General features: G+C 51.8%; 1 protein-coding gene across 1 annotated transcript; it reads left to right on the top strand.

The window, feature by feature from the left end:
- The first annotated feature begins 456 nt into the window (after nucleotides 1-456).
- Nucleotides 457-2,795, top strand: OLIG2 (oligodendrocyte transcription factor 2). Its single transcript, XM_071733994.1, has 2 exons — nucleotides 457-511; nucleotides 757-2,795. Exon 2 carries the CDS (start codon nucleotides 794-796, stop codon nucleotides 1,670-1,672), a length of 879 nt encoding a protein of 292 aa, XP_071590095.1. The 5' UTR covers nucleotides 457-511; nucleotides 757-793; the 3' UTR covers nucleotides 1,673-2,795.
- The last annotated feature ends 10,972 nt before the right edge of the window (nucleotides 2,796-13,767 follow it).

Here is a 13,767-nt window from a genome sequence, read left to right as displayed (position 1 = left end):
CTTAACGCTTCCCGGCGGGGCGGAACGGGACGAGGCCGGGCACGGGAAAACACCGACGTGCTGGCGGGAGACGCTCAGCGCGGCCTTCCTGAGGGGGTTGCGGCGGCGGGGCCAGGGGCTGTTTGGTCCCGTTCTCGTCCCATCCCGCCCCCCCAACAGCTGTTCCCGGCGCTGTCATTGTTGCATTTTATTATGGATTTGACAAAAGTCCCTCCCTCCCACCGCGCCCCCCCGCCGGGCTCCCCGCGCTGCTGCCGGCCGTCGTCCCCCCACACCCCCCGCCCGCCCCATCGAGCCGGACCGGCCCCGGTGACATCAGCCGCCCCCCTTCTCCGGTAGCCCACTCCCCCCCCCCTCGGTCGCTGCCGATTGGCGCAGCCCCCCTCCCGCCCGGTGACATCGTTCCTCCCCGGCGCGGCTATAAAGCCGCCGCCGGCACCGCCGCAAGGTGCGCGCTGCTGCCGTGCTCGCCCGTCACGGCGCGCCGCTCCCCACGGCTGCCCCGCGCACGGTAAGAGCCCCCGCACATCCCAGCACGGCACCCCCTGAGCCCCCGGCCCGGCGGAGAGGCACGGAGGGAGGGACGGGACGGGGCGGGAAGGGAGGCGCCCCCCGAGGGCGGCCCCGCGGAGTGGCGGCGGAGCAGTATCTCCGACGTGGCGGGCGGGCGGCGGAGGTGGCCCGGCAAATTCCCGTGGGAGCTGACCTGTGGCTGTCTGTGGGCTCTCTCCCCTCCCTTCCGTCCCCTCCCCGCAGGCAGCCCGGTGCGCGCCGCTGTTCCGCCCGCCGGGCCATGGACTCGGACGCCAGCCTGGTCTCCAGCCGCCCGTCCTCCCCGGAGCCCGATGACCTCTTCCTCACGGCCAGAAATAAAGGAAGCGGCGGGGGCTTCACAGGAGGCACCGTGTCCAGCTCCACGCAGAGCGACTCCCCGCCGGAGCTGAGCGCCGAGCTGCGCAGCGCCATGAGCGCTGCGGGGGTGGTGGTGGTGGACAAGCTGGGCTTCAAGTCTTCGTCTTCGTCCTCCTCCTCCTCCTCGTCCTCCTCTTCGAAGAAGGACAAGAAGCAGATGACGGAGCCGGAGCTGCAGCAGCTGCGACTGAAGATCAACAGCCGGGAGCGCAAGAGGATGCACGACCTGAACATCGCCATGGACGGGCTGCGGGAGGTGATGCCTTACGCCCACGGCCCGTCGGTGCGCAAACTCTCCAAGATCGCCACGCTCCTCCTGGCGCGCAACTACATCCTTATGCTCACCAACTCCCTGGAGGAGATGAAGCGCCTGGTCAGCGAGATCTACGGCGGCCACCACGCCGGCTTTCACCCCGCCGCCTGCCCCGGAGGCATGGGCGCCCACTCCGCCCCCCTGCCCGGCCACCCGGCCCACCCCGCCTCGCACCCCGTTCACCACCCCATCCTTCCCCCCGCCGCCGTCTCCAGCGCTTCCCTGCCCGGCTCCGGCCTCTCGGCTGTCAGCTCCATCCGGCCCCCCCATGGGCTCCTCAAGTCGCCCTCGGCCGCCGCCGCCGCCGCCCCGCTGGGCAGCGGCTTCCAGCACTGGGGAGGGATGCCCTGCCCCTGCAGCATGTGCCAAGTTTCGGCTCCGCCGCACCACCACGTCTCCGGCATGGGCACCGCCAGCCTCCCCAGATTAGCCACCGACACCAAATGAGCCCCTCGACCGAGCCTCGCCGCCGCGCCCCACGCCTCCCCGGCATCTCCAGGACCTACAAATGCTCCCTCCTGGCGGCAGCAGGTCCCCCCTACCCCGTTCCCGGGACCGCCGGAAGGGATGGAACCCAGCCTGGGGTCTGTCCTGCTTTCCGAACGGCGGGGAAAGTCACCCCGACACAAGTAACCGCCCGCGCATCTTCTTTATTTTTAATTATACGTTGTTGTCGATAAGTTGGCTAGGAGGGGAAAATAGTCCTAGACTCGTTGCAAACGGAGGAACCAAAACTGCAGAGGGTTTTTTGCTGGTTTGCTCTTTTGTTTGTTTTTTTGTTCCCCCCACCCCCCTCCACTCCTTCCCTTCCCGGTTTCATTTCTACACATAGAGCGTTTGGAGCTGTTTCTGGGTCACATCCCGCCACGGAAAGCACATCCCCGCAGCACTCGGCCGCCGCTCCGGGGACTCCCGGCACTGGCGGGGAGCAACGAGGCTGCGGGTGGAAGTGTAGCCGGGAAAGTCGTCTCATTCCCTTCTTCCTCCATTCCCCCGCCCACCGTGTTTTTTTTTCGTTTTCTTTCTTTTTCGGGATTTGTAAATATACCGTTCAACGATAACGATGCAAGTCCGCTCTGCCTGAGCTTTCCGTCCGTGCACTTGTACTGTGTAAGCCTCATGAGTGAATAAGGGGTCGGTTTGCGTTGATTTCGTTGGTTGGGGTTCTTGGGGTTTGTTTGTTTTGGGTTTTTTTTTAAACGTATAACCGCATAACACGTTTGGTTTTGTGTTTTGTTTTTCGTTCCTGCCACCTTTAACAAAGTTTGAACTCTTTAATGCTCTTTCTGTGTAGGACCTTTCACACTGTCCGTGTTGCAATACTGAGAACTTGGGCTTGTTTCTGAAATAACAACTTTTCTTATCGCTGCCCCTTGCAGAGATTTTATCATCTGTTTATTTTTGTAAAAAAAAAGAAAAAAAAAAAGACAAAAAAGGACAAAAGTTGCTAAATAATATTTATTACTTGTTCGGTTGCAAAAAAAAAAAAAAAAAAAAAAAAAAAGAAAAAAAAAGAAAAAAAAGTGTTCCACTGTTCAGATTTTAAATAAAACAAACAAAAAACAACAACAACAACAACAAAATTTAAATAAATGGCCTTTACCTCTTCCTTGCTGTTCAGAGGCGAGCGGGGAGGTGGAGGCAGGTGAGGGAGTGCGGGGGAACAGCGGCGCTCCGGGGGTACCGGCTGCAACACCGGGGAGGGATGGGAACATTTTAGGAGCATCTTTGCATTTTGCCTACATTTTTTTATTAGTTTGCTTCGCTGGCTAATGGAAACCGATTTTTGGGGGGGGTTTGTTTTTGTTTTTTTCCTCGTTTGTTCAACTCAGAATAAGGGCGGAAGGAAAGAAACGACTGTTAGTGGGTTCGTAATGTGAATTTTTTTTGTCTACGAATTCAGCACTTGGCAATAGATAAATCTTAATTCGGGGAAACATTAAACTTGGCGGTGGGGTGTTTGGCCATGGTATTCGCTTCTACTCCCTTGACCTTCAACCAAAAACCAACCAAACGAAAATCCACAGAAAGGGAAACTTTGGGGGGACAGTCTTTTTTTTTTTTTTTTTTTTTTTCCTCAAAGATGATTGTATCTCTCGCCCGCGTGTAGTTTAGCAGTTCTGCACTCAGGCATTTGGGCAAGAAATCTCGCAGCCCTTGAGGCAAAGGCTGGCTTCGCGCACGCAGAGTGAAGCAGCCTGTGGCTTCCCCCTACAAGAACAGCCAAGAGAATTTTTTTTATTTTTTTTATTTTTTTTTTTAAGAAAAAGGAGGTCGGAAGCCCCCGGAAGAGATAGCTGCCCCCCGGGGGTCGCTGGAAGGGGAAGAGGGGCTCCACGGGCACTGTTCCCACGGTCCCACCGCTGCCCGAGCCGGGGGGCCGCTCCCGCCCGGAACCGCACTCCAGGCTCCGTTGTGGGTAGAGAATCCGCAAAACCCCCATCCTTGGCGACTCAAATCCTTCCACATCTCTCTCTCTGGATAAATGGCTAGAAAGCTACGTAAATAAGTATCTAGCTACATGTAAACATAAATAGAAAATAGCACATAGAGGTTGATATGAATATATACGTATCTAACACACCGTTGACGAATTTTGGGAGCACAGACACCCGCGGGGGAATCACAGCGAGTCAGGAGCGGGGACTTTCTCTCACTGCGCAAAGCGAAGCAGTTCCCAAGCGGCCGGGGCGGGCTGGGGTCCCCGCGGTGTGTGAGCCCATCGCGGCCTGACGGTCACTCCGGGCTCCTGCCCTGGGGCATTTGCTTCTTCCTTTTGCGGCTCGCCCCATGCCAACCCTTCTCTCACACACTTCTCCCGAGACCCCAGCCTCCGAAGAGAAGCCTCACCTTCCACCACCCTCAGTACCTATTTTGGCAATCAAACCCCATTTAACACCCGGGTTAAAAAAAAAAAAAAAAAAAAAAAAAAAGCGGGACTGACACCGAGGAAGGGGACAGGCCACAGGAGGGGCCCGCATCCCGCTCATGTCCTCAATGCCTTCTCCACCAGGAAACCTGGCCTGACCCTGGTAGCCAGAAGGACATTGACGCTCCCCCTCGCTTTCAGGCAGCTTTAAGGTGCTAGATTTGTGCTGGTCTGGGGCTTCGAGGGCGATTCTTGATGTTAAAGACCCTCCGCTTCGGACTTCCCGTGCGGCGGGACCAAAAAAAGTCGTGCAAAATAAGGGGCTGACAGCCACGTATCTGCCAGCGGCTTGGGACGGTCACCGCGATGGCCACCCTTCTGCCAGGCTCCGCTGCAAGTCAAAGGTCGGGCTGGTCTGCAGAAAAAGCAGAGACCACCCCAAACCCCGCTGGAGTGCGAAGGCAAACGCTGCTCCTCCGCCGAGCCCGTGACTGCCCCAGGATGCTGAGCCCCTCCACGCCGGGGCGAGGATGGGGGGGGAGGGAGAGGGGGAGGTCCCGTCATGCTGTCCTCCCTTAGGAGATAGCCTCCCTTCCCCTGAGTTTGTTCCTGGAGCCCCTCTACCGGTGCCCTGCACCCCCCCACCCCATGTGTAGGGAGGCTGCAATACGCAGAGCAGCTTTCCCAATTAGCAGGGCTCCGGCGAGGGAGTGCTGCTGCGGAAGAAGGGCAGGAGCAGGTGAGAATTAGAGGGAGCATCATTAGGAGCTGTTCTTTGTCTCTATTAAAGGCAATAATTAGCACCCTGACAGATGTAAAAGTCGACAGTGGCCAGAAGCTGGTAAATCCTGCTCGTCTGCCTTCCCGCCCGCGCTCTCCCTCCCAAAGGGCCTTTCCCCGTCGCTAACAGGTGGCTCCGGGGAGACCCGACGGGCAGCACCACCCCGGGGGAATTTGTAGGGATCCGCCTCTTCTGCGGGGCTATTCGGGCCCCATCGGGTCCTGCAGTGGCTAACTCAGGGAGGGCGGGCCGGTCCCCTCCGGAGCTCGCTGCCAGCCAGGCGGGGGCTGCGTATCCCCCACGGCGGGGGAAGGAGCCCAGGGGCCGGTGTCAGCCCCTCAGCCGGGGCCGCCAGCTGTGGATTCCGGATCCCCCCTCCTCCTGGGCTACCTGCAAATGAAATTAACGCCCTGCCAGGCCCCCGGCGCCCTCCCACTTTCCTTGTTCCCCATATGCTCTCCCACGCACCAAGAAGTGCCCCGCAGGGCTCCCCTGATTGCATTGCCCGCAGCTGAAGCCGCAGCTCCGGACAGATAAGGTTACGGGGCGGAGGGGGAGCCCATATGCTCAGCGCACACCGGCAGGGCTGCCGGGGGTCACCCGCGCCTCCAGTCGGACCAGGAGATTTGGGGACCGTCAGTGTTCTTATAAGCAGCTCCCAGATCCTCCTGAAGACCACCCACCCCCTTCCCTCCCAAACTAGAGTTGCCACCCTCGTTCTCAGGTCCCTGTTCCTCCGGATTTAACCTTGTTTGCCCTGCAAGCCGGGCAGACCCATCCCTTCACGCCTCTCCTGCTTTTTTTCTTTCAGGCTGTCTCGGATCTATCACAACTTGTTCTGACAGAAAAAGGGAGTCGCCACCCGTGGAGCACTCCCCAGATGGCTCTGATGGCCCCACTTGCACCCTCAACCACTGCCTTTTCCTTATCCCCAACCTGCTCCCCTCTTTTCCCTTTTCTTTTCCTACTTCCCCACTTTCCCTTTCTTCCATCCCTTCCCCTCTGCACCAACCCTCCAAGGCACTGCACAGAAAGCAGAGAGAGGGGCAGACAGAGATTGGCAGCATGTTTGGGGCAGGAAGTACAGTGCTTCAGGAAATCCCAGGGGAACCATAGCATCATTTATTTGGGAAAGACTTTAAGATAATTGGGTCCGACCATTAGCTTAGCGCTACCAAGTCCATCACTAAACTATGTCCCTAGGTACCACAACTACATGTCTTTCAAATACCTCCAGGGATGGTGACTCCACCACATCCCTAGGCAGCCTGTTCCAGTGCCTGTCAACCCCTTCAATAAAGAAATTTTTCCTAATATCCAATCTAAACCTTCTCTCAAACAACTTGAGACCAACCCCCACCTAGCTACAACCTCCTCTCGGGTATTTGCAGAGAGCAATAAGATCTTCCCTCAGCCTCCTTTTCTCCAGGCTAAACAAGCCCAGTTCCACTCCTTGCAAGTCTTTTTCTCTGGATTCTTCACCCAGGGACAGGTTGGCCCTATCATGGCCCCCAGGCAGTTCTTCCACATGAGTCCTTGTCTCATTTCAGCAGAGGATTTCTTTAGCCTCTGTCCAGCAAATTTGGAGCCAGTCCCAAAAGTAGTTTAGTCCCAAAGTTAGTCCCAAATACACTGTGAAACTCCAACCAAGGCATGCTGCTGTCTCCAGGCCCAGGCTCAAGGCTCCTGCAAGGCACATGTGCCTCTTCTGCAGGGAGGTATCAGGATACCAGCTCTGCTCACTGCTGATTTAGTCCTGTGGCATGGGATCTGTCAGAGACCCCTGCATGGGGCTGCCAGCTCCCTTCCCATTCGAATGAATGTTTGCAATCAGTATTCAAATTCCCCTCAATGGTTTTACAAATACCAGTCTTTCATAGAAATATGTAGTTCTTTTTCATCTACAAACCCCTCCTCTAGGGGAGGGCCTGCTTAGGGCAGGAACCACCAGCACAATCAGGTATACACAGGCAGAGGTTACACGTATCTTATTTGTGCTAGCTGAAGACAGAAAACTGTATTTTTTCCCTTTGTTAGCCTCATCATATTGATATTCTGGGGCCAAAATCCCCTGGACATCACTGTGTTCTCCCCATGTCAGGGTCAGGGCTCTGAACATGATGTGGTAATTGGGGTATATTTCCAGAGACAAGATAGGGCTGCTGCACAGCCCTGGAATGATGTTTACCTTGTTGGGAAACAGGGCTTGTTTTTACACTTCTGTAGTTGAAAGACTGATGTCCAATGTACCCTGACAGCCCGAAAACTGTCTGAGCCATGCCCCAGAGGATGGCCCACAGGACACCAGTGTGACAGGAGCCAAACAGCCTCTGATGATACCAACAGGCTGGCAGGTCTTGCTTGGTGTCACAAGACAGTGTTTGCAGTGTAGCTCCAACTCCCTGTGCTGGAATAGTGTGTTCATTTCTGCATGAGGTGGGGGTCTCTGTTACCCTCGGGTAACAGAAATAATCTATTACTGAAATTATTTCTGGATGTGTAGGTGGTTTTGAATATGCAGCTCAAGACCAAATTTTCAGAAGTTACCAACATCTCTGCAAAGGCGCAGCACCCATAAGCCAGCCCTTTGCTTCTAAAAACCTAGTTGCCTGCATGGAAGTTAAGATGGGAAGGGAAATTTTCCAAAAGCCTGACTCCAGCCAAGAGAGCAGGTCTTCTCCAAACTTCCAGCCCATGTGGGTGCAGGTTAAAAATAAGCTTTGGGCACACTGCAGTCTGCCAACACCCTAGGGATCACAGGATCAGTAAAACAGAAATTTCCATTACAGGCATTTAATAATATTTACATTTTTCTACTAAAAATTGTTAGGGGAAGGCAGTAATTAGCACTTATGGCAAGGGGACCATAAGGCTGTAGCAGCTCATCAAAAGGGCATGAAGTACTTGCTGGCTCAACCTTTCAAATCCACACACTCCCCCATCTTGCTGCCCTCACTCCTTAGATGGTGCATCTGAAGGCAAGAGACATTTTACACTGCTTTCAGTGGCAACACAGCTGGACCCAAATCTGGGGTTTTTTTGCAAGCTCCTGGTCCATCCTCTTGAGAACAAGAAAGCTAGAGGCAAGTGTTCAGCCTGTTCACCACACACACACACATACACACACACGACCTGAATAGGCCCCAGGGTGCTCAAATCTCTCAGGAGTTCCAAAGAGCAAGATCCTCCAAAAGCACAGAGCTTACACCAAGCCTTTTACCCTAAAAGATGGATGTAAATGCAAAAGAGTGTTTCCCCTTTGCATTCATCCCCATTCTTGGGATTAGCTTTAGAAGTTTTGTTCTGCCATTTATCTTCACTTGTTGGAGATGTCTTGACAAACTCCTGAGAATTAATTTCCCATCAGCTTTTTGCCTCCTCTTCTTGAACTGGCAGGTCAGATCTCACCATATGCATTAGAAGAGGTTATCTGGATGGGCCACCCTGCTCCATTGTCCCTTCTTACGCCTGTCCCTGTCCCAGCAGGAAACCAGTGTCATGCACATGGAGAGAGCACTGAGGGAATCAGACTCCTCTTCCGAGCAGCCCTCCACTCCCTGCCTCTCATCAATCATTGCATCCCGCTGCCAAAACCAATACAATTGGATCAGGCCCAATACACGGGGTGTTTCCTGCGAGTCAGAAGTGTGCCTTTTAGTTTAATATATTCCCAATGTTGATCCTATTAGCAGGAAAAATCAATCAATCACTGTCAGCAAACATCACCAGCCTACAGATTGATCACAGTGTCAGGATTGTTGGAGGATTCTGCAGATGCAGAAGGCATTTGTTAAATGCTATTTTCAGAAAGACATATACATATATGTATAAGACACACATTTATACATTTCTTTGTCTACTTAAAAAAAAAGAAAAAAAAAGAAAAAAACACAGCTCCTTTTTTGTGTTGTGCTCTTGGGGTTTTTTGTTTTGTTTTTTGTTTTGTTTGTGGGGGTTTTGGGGTTTTTTTGTTTAGGTTTTTTTTTTTTTTTTTTAACAAAAGCAGTCACGGTGGTAGTCATTTTTTTAAATAAAATCCTTTTAAGTAGGAAATTAGCAGAGCTTTGGGAGGGGGGAAGCTTGTTTTTTTCCTCCTGAGACAATCAAGCAGGTTTTGGCTTGCTGTGCCTAAAGGAAAGGAGGGCAGAGACACATATGCCAGAGGTGCAGGAAGGCTACAGACTCTTTCCAAAGAGCAGTGTGCTCTGTGGGAGAGATAACCCATCAAGGTACAAATTCAGCCATCCTCCTCCAGTGCTCAGTCCTCATTTGGGGCTGTGCTGAATAGCCCACCAAGTTTTTCTCTCCACAGTCTCGATTCCTTTTCCCCCAGCATGAATTATTCAGCTCTTTAATAGTGCTCAAGTGACACAGAAAAATAGATTTCCTCTGCCACAGGCAGAGCAGGTATCTGAGCACACCAGTACCACAGAAACCCTTTCCCCATCCCAAGCCCAGGAAAGCCCAGTTATCCCAAGAGCATTTTCCCTTGCCAGCCCCAGCTTCTCTGTGACAGTGGAAATCAGGCAAGCCCCAAGGTCTCATCAGCACTGTGAGCAGCAGGGTGCACCCAGCACAAAAGGCACATAAAAAGGGGAATGATGGAGCCTTGTCTGGGGGCACATAAAAAGGGGAATGAGGGAGCCTTGCCTGGGGGTAGTGTCCCCAGAGGGATGGGAGGAATCTTTTCCTTAGTCAGAATGCTAGACATGGTAGTAAAAAAAGTTGTAGGGGCTGGCAGGGGTGAGAAATGAGCTGCAGTGATTAAAAAAGTATTGAAGAAGTCTTGAGACATGAGATGTCAGTGGTTTAGCTGTGTTACTCTGGTCCCTTTTGCTGTGCTCACCAGGGTAAGTTTTCAGAACTGGTTGTCCTTCGGGGTCTGTGTCTCTGCCAAGCTCTTGGCAGAGGTGCTGTCTCCTTGGGACCTTCCTTGTCTGCTCCTCAGTTCCCAGGATGGGCAGTACTGCTCTGAGGCAGAGCTTCCATGAGCCATGGAAAGCCAGCCCCTGTTAAAGTGCCTGAAGATAGCCCTGCTCCCTATAAGATATCTCAGGTACACTACAGGGCAAGGTGCTCCACATTAAGCTGATCTGTGCACTGGAGGAACAGCCTGGTGTGACCTGGGGACCATACAATAGGCACTTCCAAGCCACCGCTGGGCAGCACAGCCCAGCAGCAGGGTCCCCCTGGCTTGTTCATCTTTTTCAGGGAGAGTTTAACCAGAGCCAGCTTAAAGAAGGAAAGCAGCCTCCCAGGACCAATTTTCTTTCTAGCTTTTAGTTACACTGAAGACAGTGATTGTCTTTCCCCAGCAGTGTCTGTCACATGTCACCAGCATGCCAGGAATGGCTTAGTGTGGCCTAAGCAAGGCCTGCGGGAGGTCTGTGGGAATCACCCTACATCACACAGCTCTCCCCACTTGCAGACCTTGTCCACCAAGTGTTGCACAATTTAATTATTCCCATGTAGAAAAGTGCCAAAATGCTTTAAAGGGAATGGAGTGCTCTGGTGGGAAGAGGGACAGGCTGGAATGCTCCAGGTAGCTTTTACAGGGGATAAGGAAGGAAGCATCACCCATCTGAGATGCTCAAGGGAAAAGATCAGGACTTAACCCTGGGTGCTACTCAAGCACCATCCTGTCATACAAACCCTGGCATCTGGCATCCCCAGCCCAGAAGTGGAAGGTAACCTCTGGAGACACCCATCTTCAGGGTGTCTGTCTCTTGCATGCAAAAATACAAAAAAGCTAGTGAAGAAGAGCAGAGGTGGGAGAAGGGGAGACAAAAATCCTCAGAGTATGTGTCCTGCAGAACAGAGAAACCTCTCCTGAGGTGGGGCTCTGAAGAGCAGGATTTGCTTGAGAGAACACAATAAACACAGATTTAAGATTTAATTTCTTCTTTCAAGACCACTGGGGAAAAATGCTCAGTAGCTTCATTAACAAACCTGTCCCTAATCCTAATCATACAAACCCATCCTTCTGAAAAAAATGAAATTATATTAGAAGAAATCGACCCTGTCTTACAAAGTCTGCTAGTAAATGAACTTTTAATGTATTGAAAACATATTCATTATAATGTATAAAGAGGCAATTTTCATTTTGTTTGTGTTCTTAAGAGTGTGACAGCGTCTTGTTTGCCACTGCCCCGGGGTATGAGCTATCATTGTGTAACTTAATTAGATATTCTACATGCTAGTGTGAGGGACATATGTCTATTCACTGTAACAAACATCAAGAGTCTGCCACATGCTTTCATGTTTCTGCTACGTTGAAATAAAGGCAGAGCAAGTGCAAGCTCTCCCAAGGACCTGTGGCCTCAAACAGCTTGAACACAACCCGGCGGCATTCACCGATTGGTTACAGTTTATTAACAGCCCATAAACTTCTCATCTGCTCCTGGGCACTCGTTAGGGTTGTCACCTGCAACTGCCAAGAGCTGCACAATCGCTTTGCAGACGTGAATCGGGGGTTTCTCAGACGCCGCCTCCGTTTTGCTTTCTCCTTTCTGGCTACAGCGGAGCTCACTTTATACAGGGCCTGAGTTTTTGTTGGATGTGACCCCCAAAATTAAAAGCCAGCTGGGGGAAACTCACTGCCTCATCTTTCCAGCTCATGAACCCACTGTGAGACGCAAATGTGTTCTGGTTTCTAAATCGAAGCTTGGAGACCACGGCTGATCTGGCATTACCTGTTATGTGTGCTTGGCCCCCACCTCTTGCCCAGGTTTTTCCTTGTCCTTACACTTTCCAAAGCATAATACTGGTAAAGTTAAAGGAATTAAGAAGATGAAAGTGTCTGAGAGTGAGTCAGATCAGTTAGTCCAGGATTTCTGACCAGAGGTAGCAAGGGAGGCATAGAGGCAGAGCATGAGAACAGTGCATAGGGAGAATATTATTTCCCCATATTCTGTCAGAGTATTGCTGGTGCCTGCAGGCATCACTGAATACTTCAGGAAAAGTAGTCTTTGCCTTCACTGTGTAGTCCACATAGGAAATGCAACCACACCAAAACACCCATGTGGTATATCCAGTTTGGCTACAAGCCTGCAAAAATCCAGCCTGACATTCCCCTTCAAGCATTTCAGCACACACATGTTCTGTGGCACCGCATGTTGGGTCTGAAAGACCATCTGAAAGACGATCATGCCAAGCCTGTCAACCATGCCTTCACATCAGACCAGACATATATATGGGGATATCAGACACTCATCGTGCCAAGTAAACTCAAGCGGACACCTGCCTCAAGAAATTGGGTGGGATAATTGGCTGGAATTGGTGACCTACTTGCCTGCAGCACAGACTCTTAGTTTGGATACAGTAGCTTAGATTGGGTAGTCACAACCTCAGGGGGTGCATTTTTTCTCTACAATTTCTCAATGCTGTTGCAGTACACCCTATTAGCCCAACATATGGCTGCCCTTTGCTCCTATGGAGAGAGCAGGTCCCCTATGGCAGCTGGGCTTCTCTGCCCATCCCATGGTCACAGCCGAGCCATGTGAGAGCTGCCACAGTCTAACTAAGAGAGAATTTCCAGCCTGGCTGCTGGCAGCAGCTCACATTTTTGTGGTCCCAGCAGTAAAAGAGGGAGAAAAACCTGCCAGCAGTGATTGTCCTAGAAATAGCATGTTGGACAAATGCTTTCCAAGGTGGGTGTTGTTCAACCAAGTTTGTGGCAAGACCTCTGTTTTTATTCTTAAAATAATAATTGTGTATTATTTTAAGAGAAGAAATGCTACAGTGCTTTGCATATCTTTAGCAAAAGCATAGATCTAAACACACACACACACACACACATATGATCTTCCCAAAGCAGGGGTGCAGCAACCCCAAAGCCCAGAGGAGCTCCATAAGGCTGTGGGAGCAGACCCATGTTTTACAGAAACCAGAGACACTTCTGCACCGGGACAAGTACTGTTCCAGTACTGCTTTGTGGCTCTGGTCAGTGGCATGGCTAGAAGGATGAGGGCAAGGAAATATTTGGTGTCCTTAGCTCAGCCAAAAGCTTTTCTCAGTGGTGAGAAACTGGCACAAGTGGAAGTTATGGCTTCTCAGAGAAGTTATGGCTACCCCCTCCCTGGCAGTGCTCCAGGCCAGGTTTGGTGAGGCTTTGAGCAACCTGGTCTAGTGTGTTGAGCAACCTAGTGTTACTAGGTTGCTAGTGAACAACCTGGACAGGTGTCCCTGTCTGTGATAGAGGAATTGGAACTAGATGACCTTTAATGTCCCTTCCAACCCAAGCCATTCTATGATTCTACCTCCAGCGTGAATTTTCAGATAGGGTGCTGCTTGAGGCTGTGGCAAAGGCAGAGTCCAGCAAATATCCCATCTTCAAAGTTACAAAGGAAAATACTTTTTCTCCTCACCTGCCGCTGCTCTCTGGGCACAGCCATGGGCCAGGTGAGGTCAAGAGGATGCTGTGCATCAGGAACCTCTGAGAAGCTGAGAACACAAGAAGCCAAGTGGTTGATGCTGATAATTTTAATGCTATTTTAGTACTTTTAGATCAAGAGTAGCTGAAAATACTAGATTATAAACAGCACAAGCAAATAGCTGCTGTTGGGTGCCACATGTGTCAGGGTGCAGAGGCAGTGGAGAAAAAGTTCGAGGCTTTTTATTTGTATTTTTTGTTCCCTGCTCAGATGCACACACACATGCATCCAGAATGCCTAATACTCCAGGCACATCTATCGAGAGGCCAAAACATGCTTCTTCCAGGTTTGCTCTTTAAGGAAACAAAACTGTTCTGTTTATCCTCACAAAGGCTCCTGCAAGACAGGCCAGTCTGCGAGCTAATCCTCACCACCTCCCGTCCCAGAACCATCCGGCCCGCCTTTGGCTAAACATCCCCCCCAAAGAGCAACAGGGAGGGAATTCTTCTCAATGGGAAGG

The sequence above is a fragment of the Heliangelus exortis genome, chromosome 1, assembly GCF_036169615.1.
Source record: "Heliangelus exortis chromosome 1, bHelExo1.hap1, whole genome shotgun sequence".
NCBI lineage: Eukaryota > Metazoa > Chordata > Aves > Apodiformes > Trochilidae > Heliangelus > Heliangelus exortis.
This window is presented reverse-complemented; position numbering and strand designations above follow the sequence as displayed.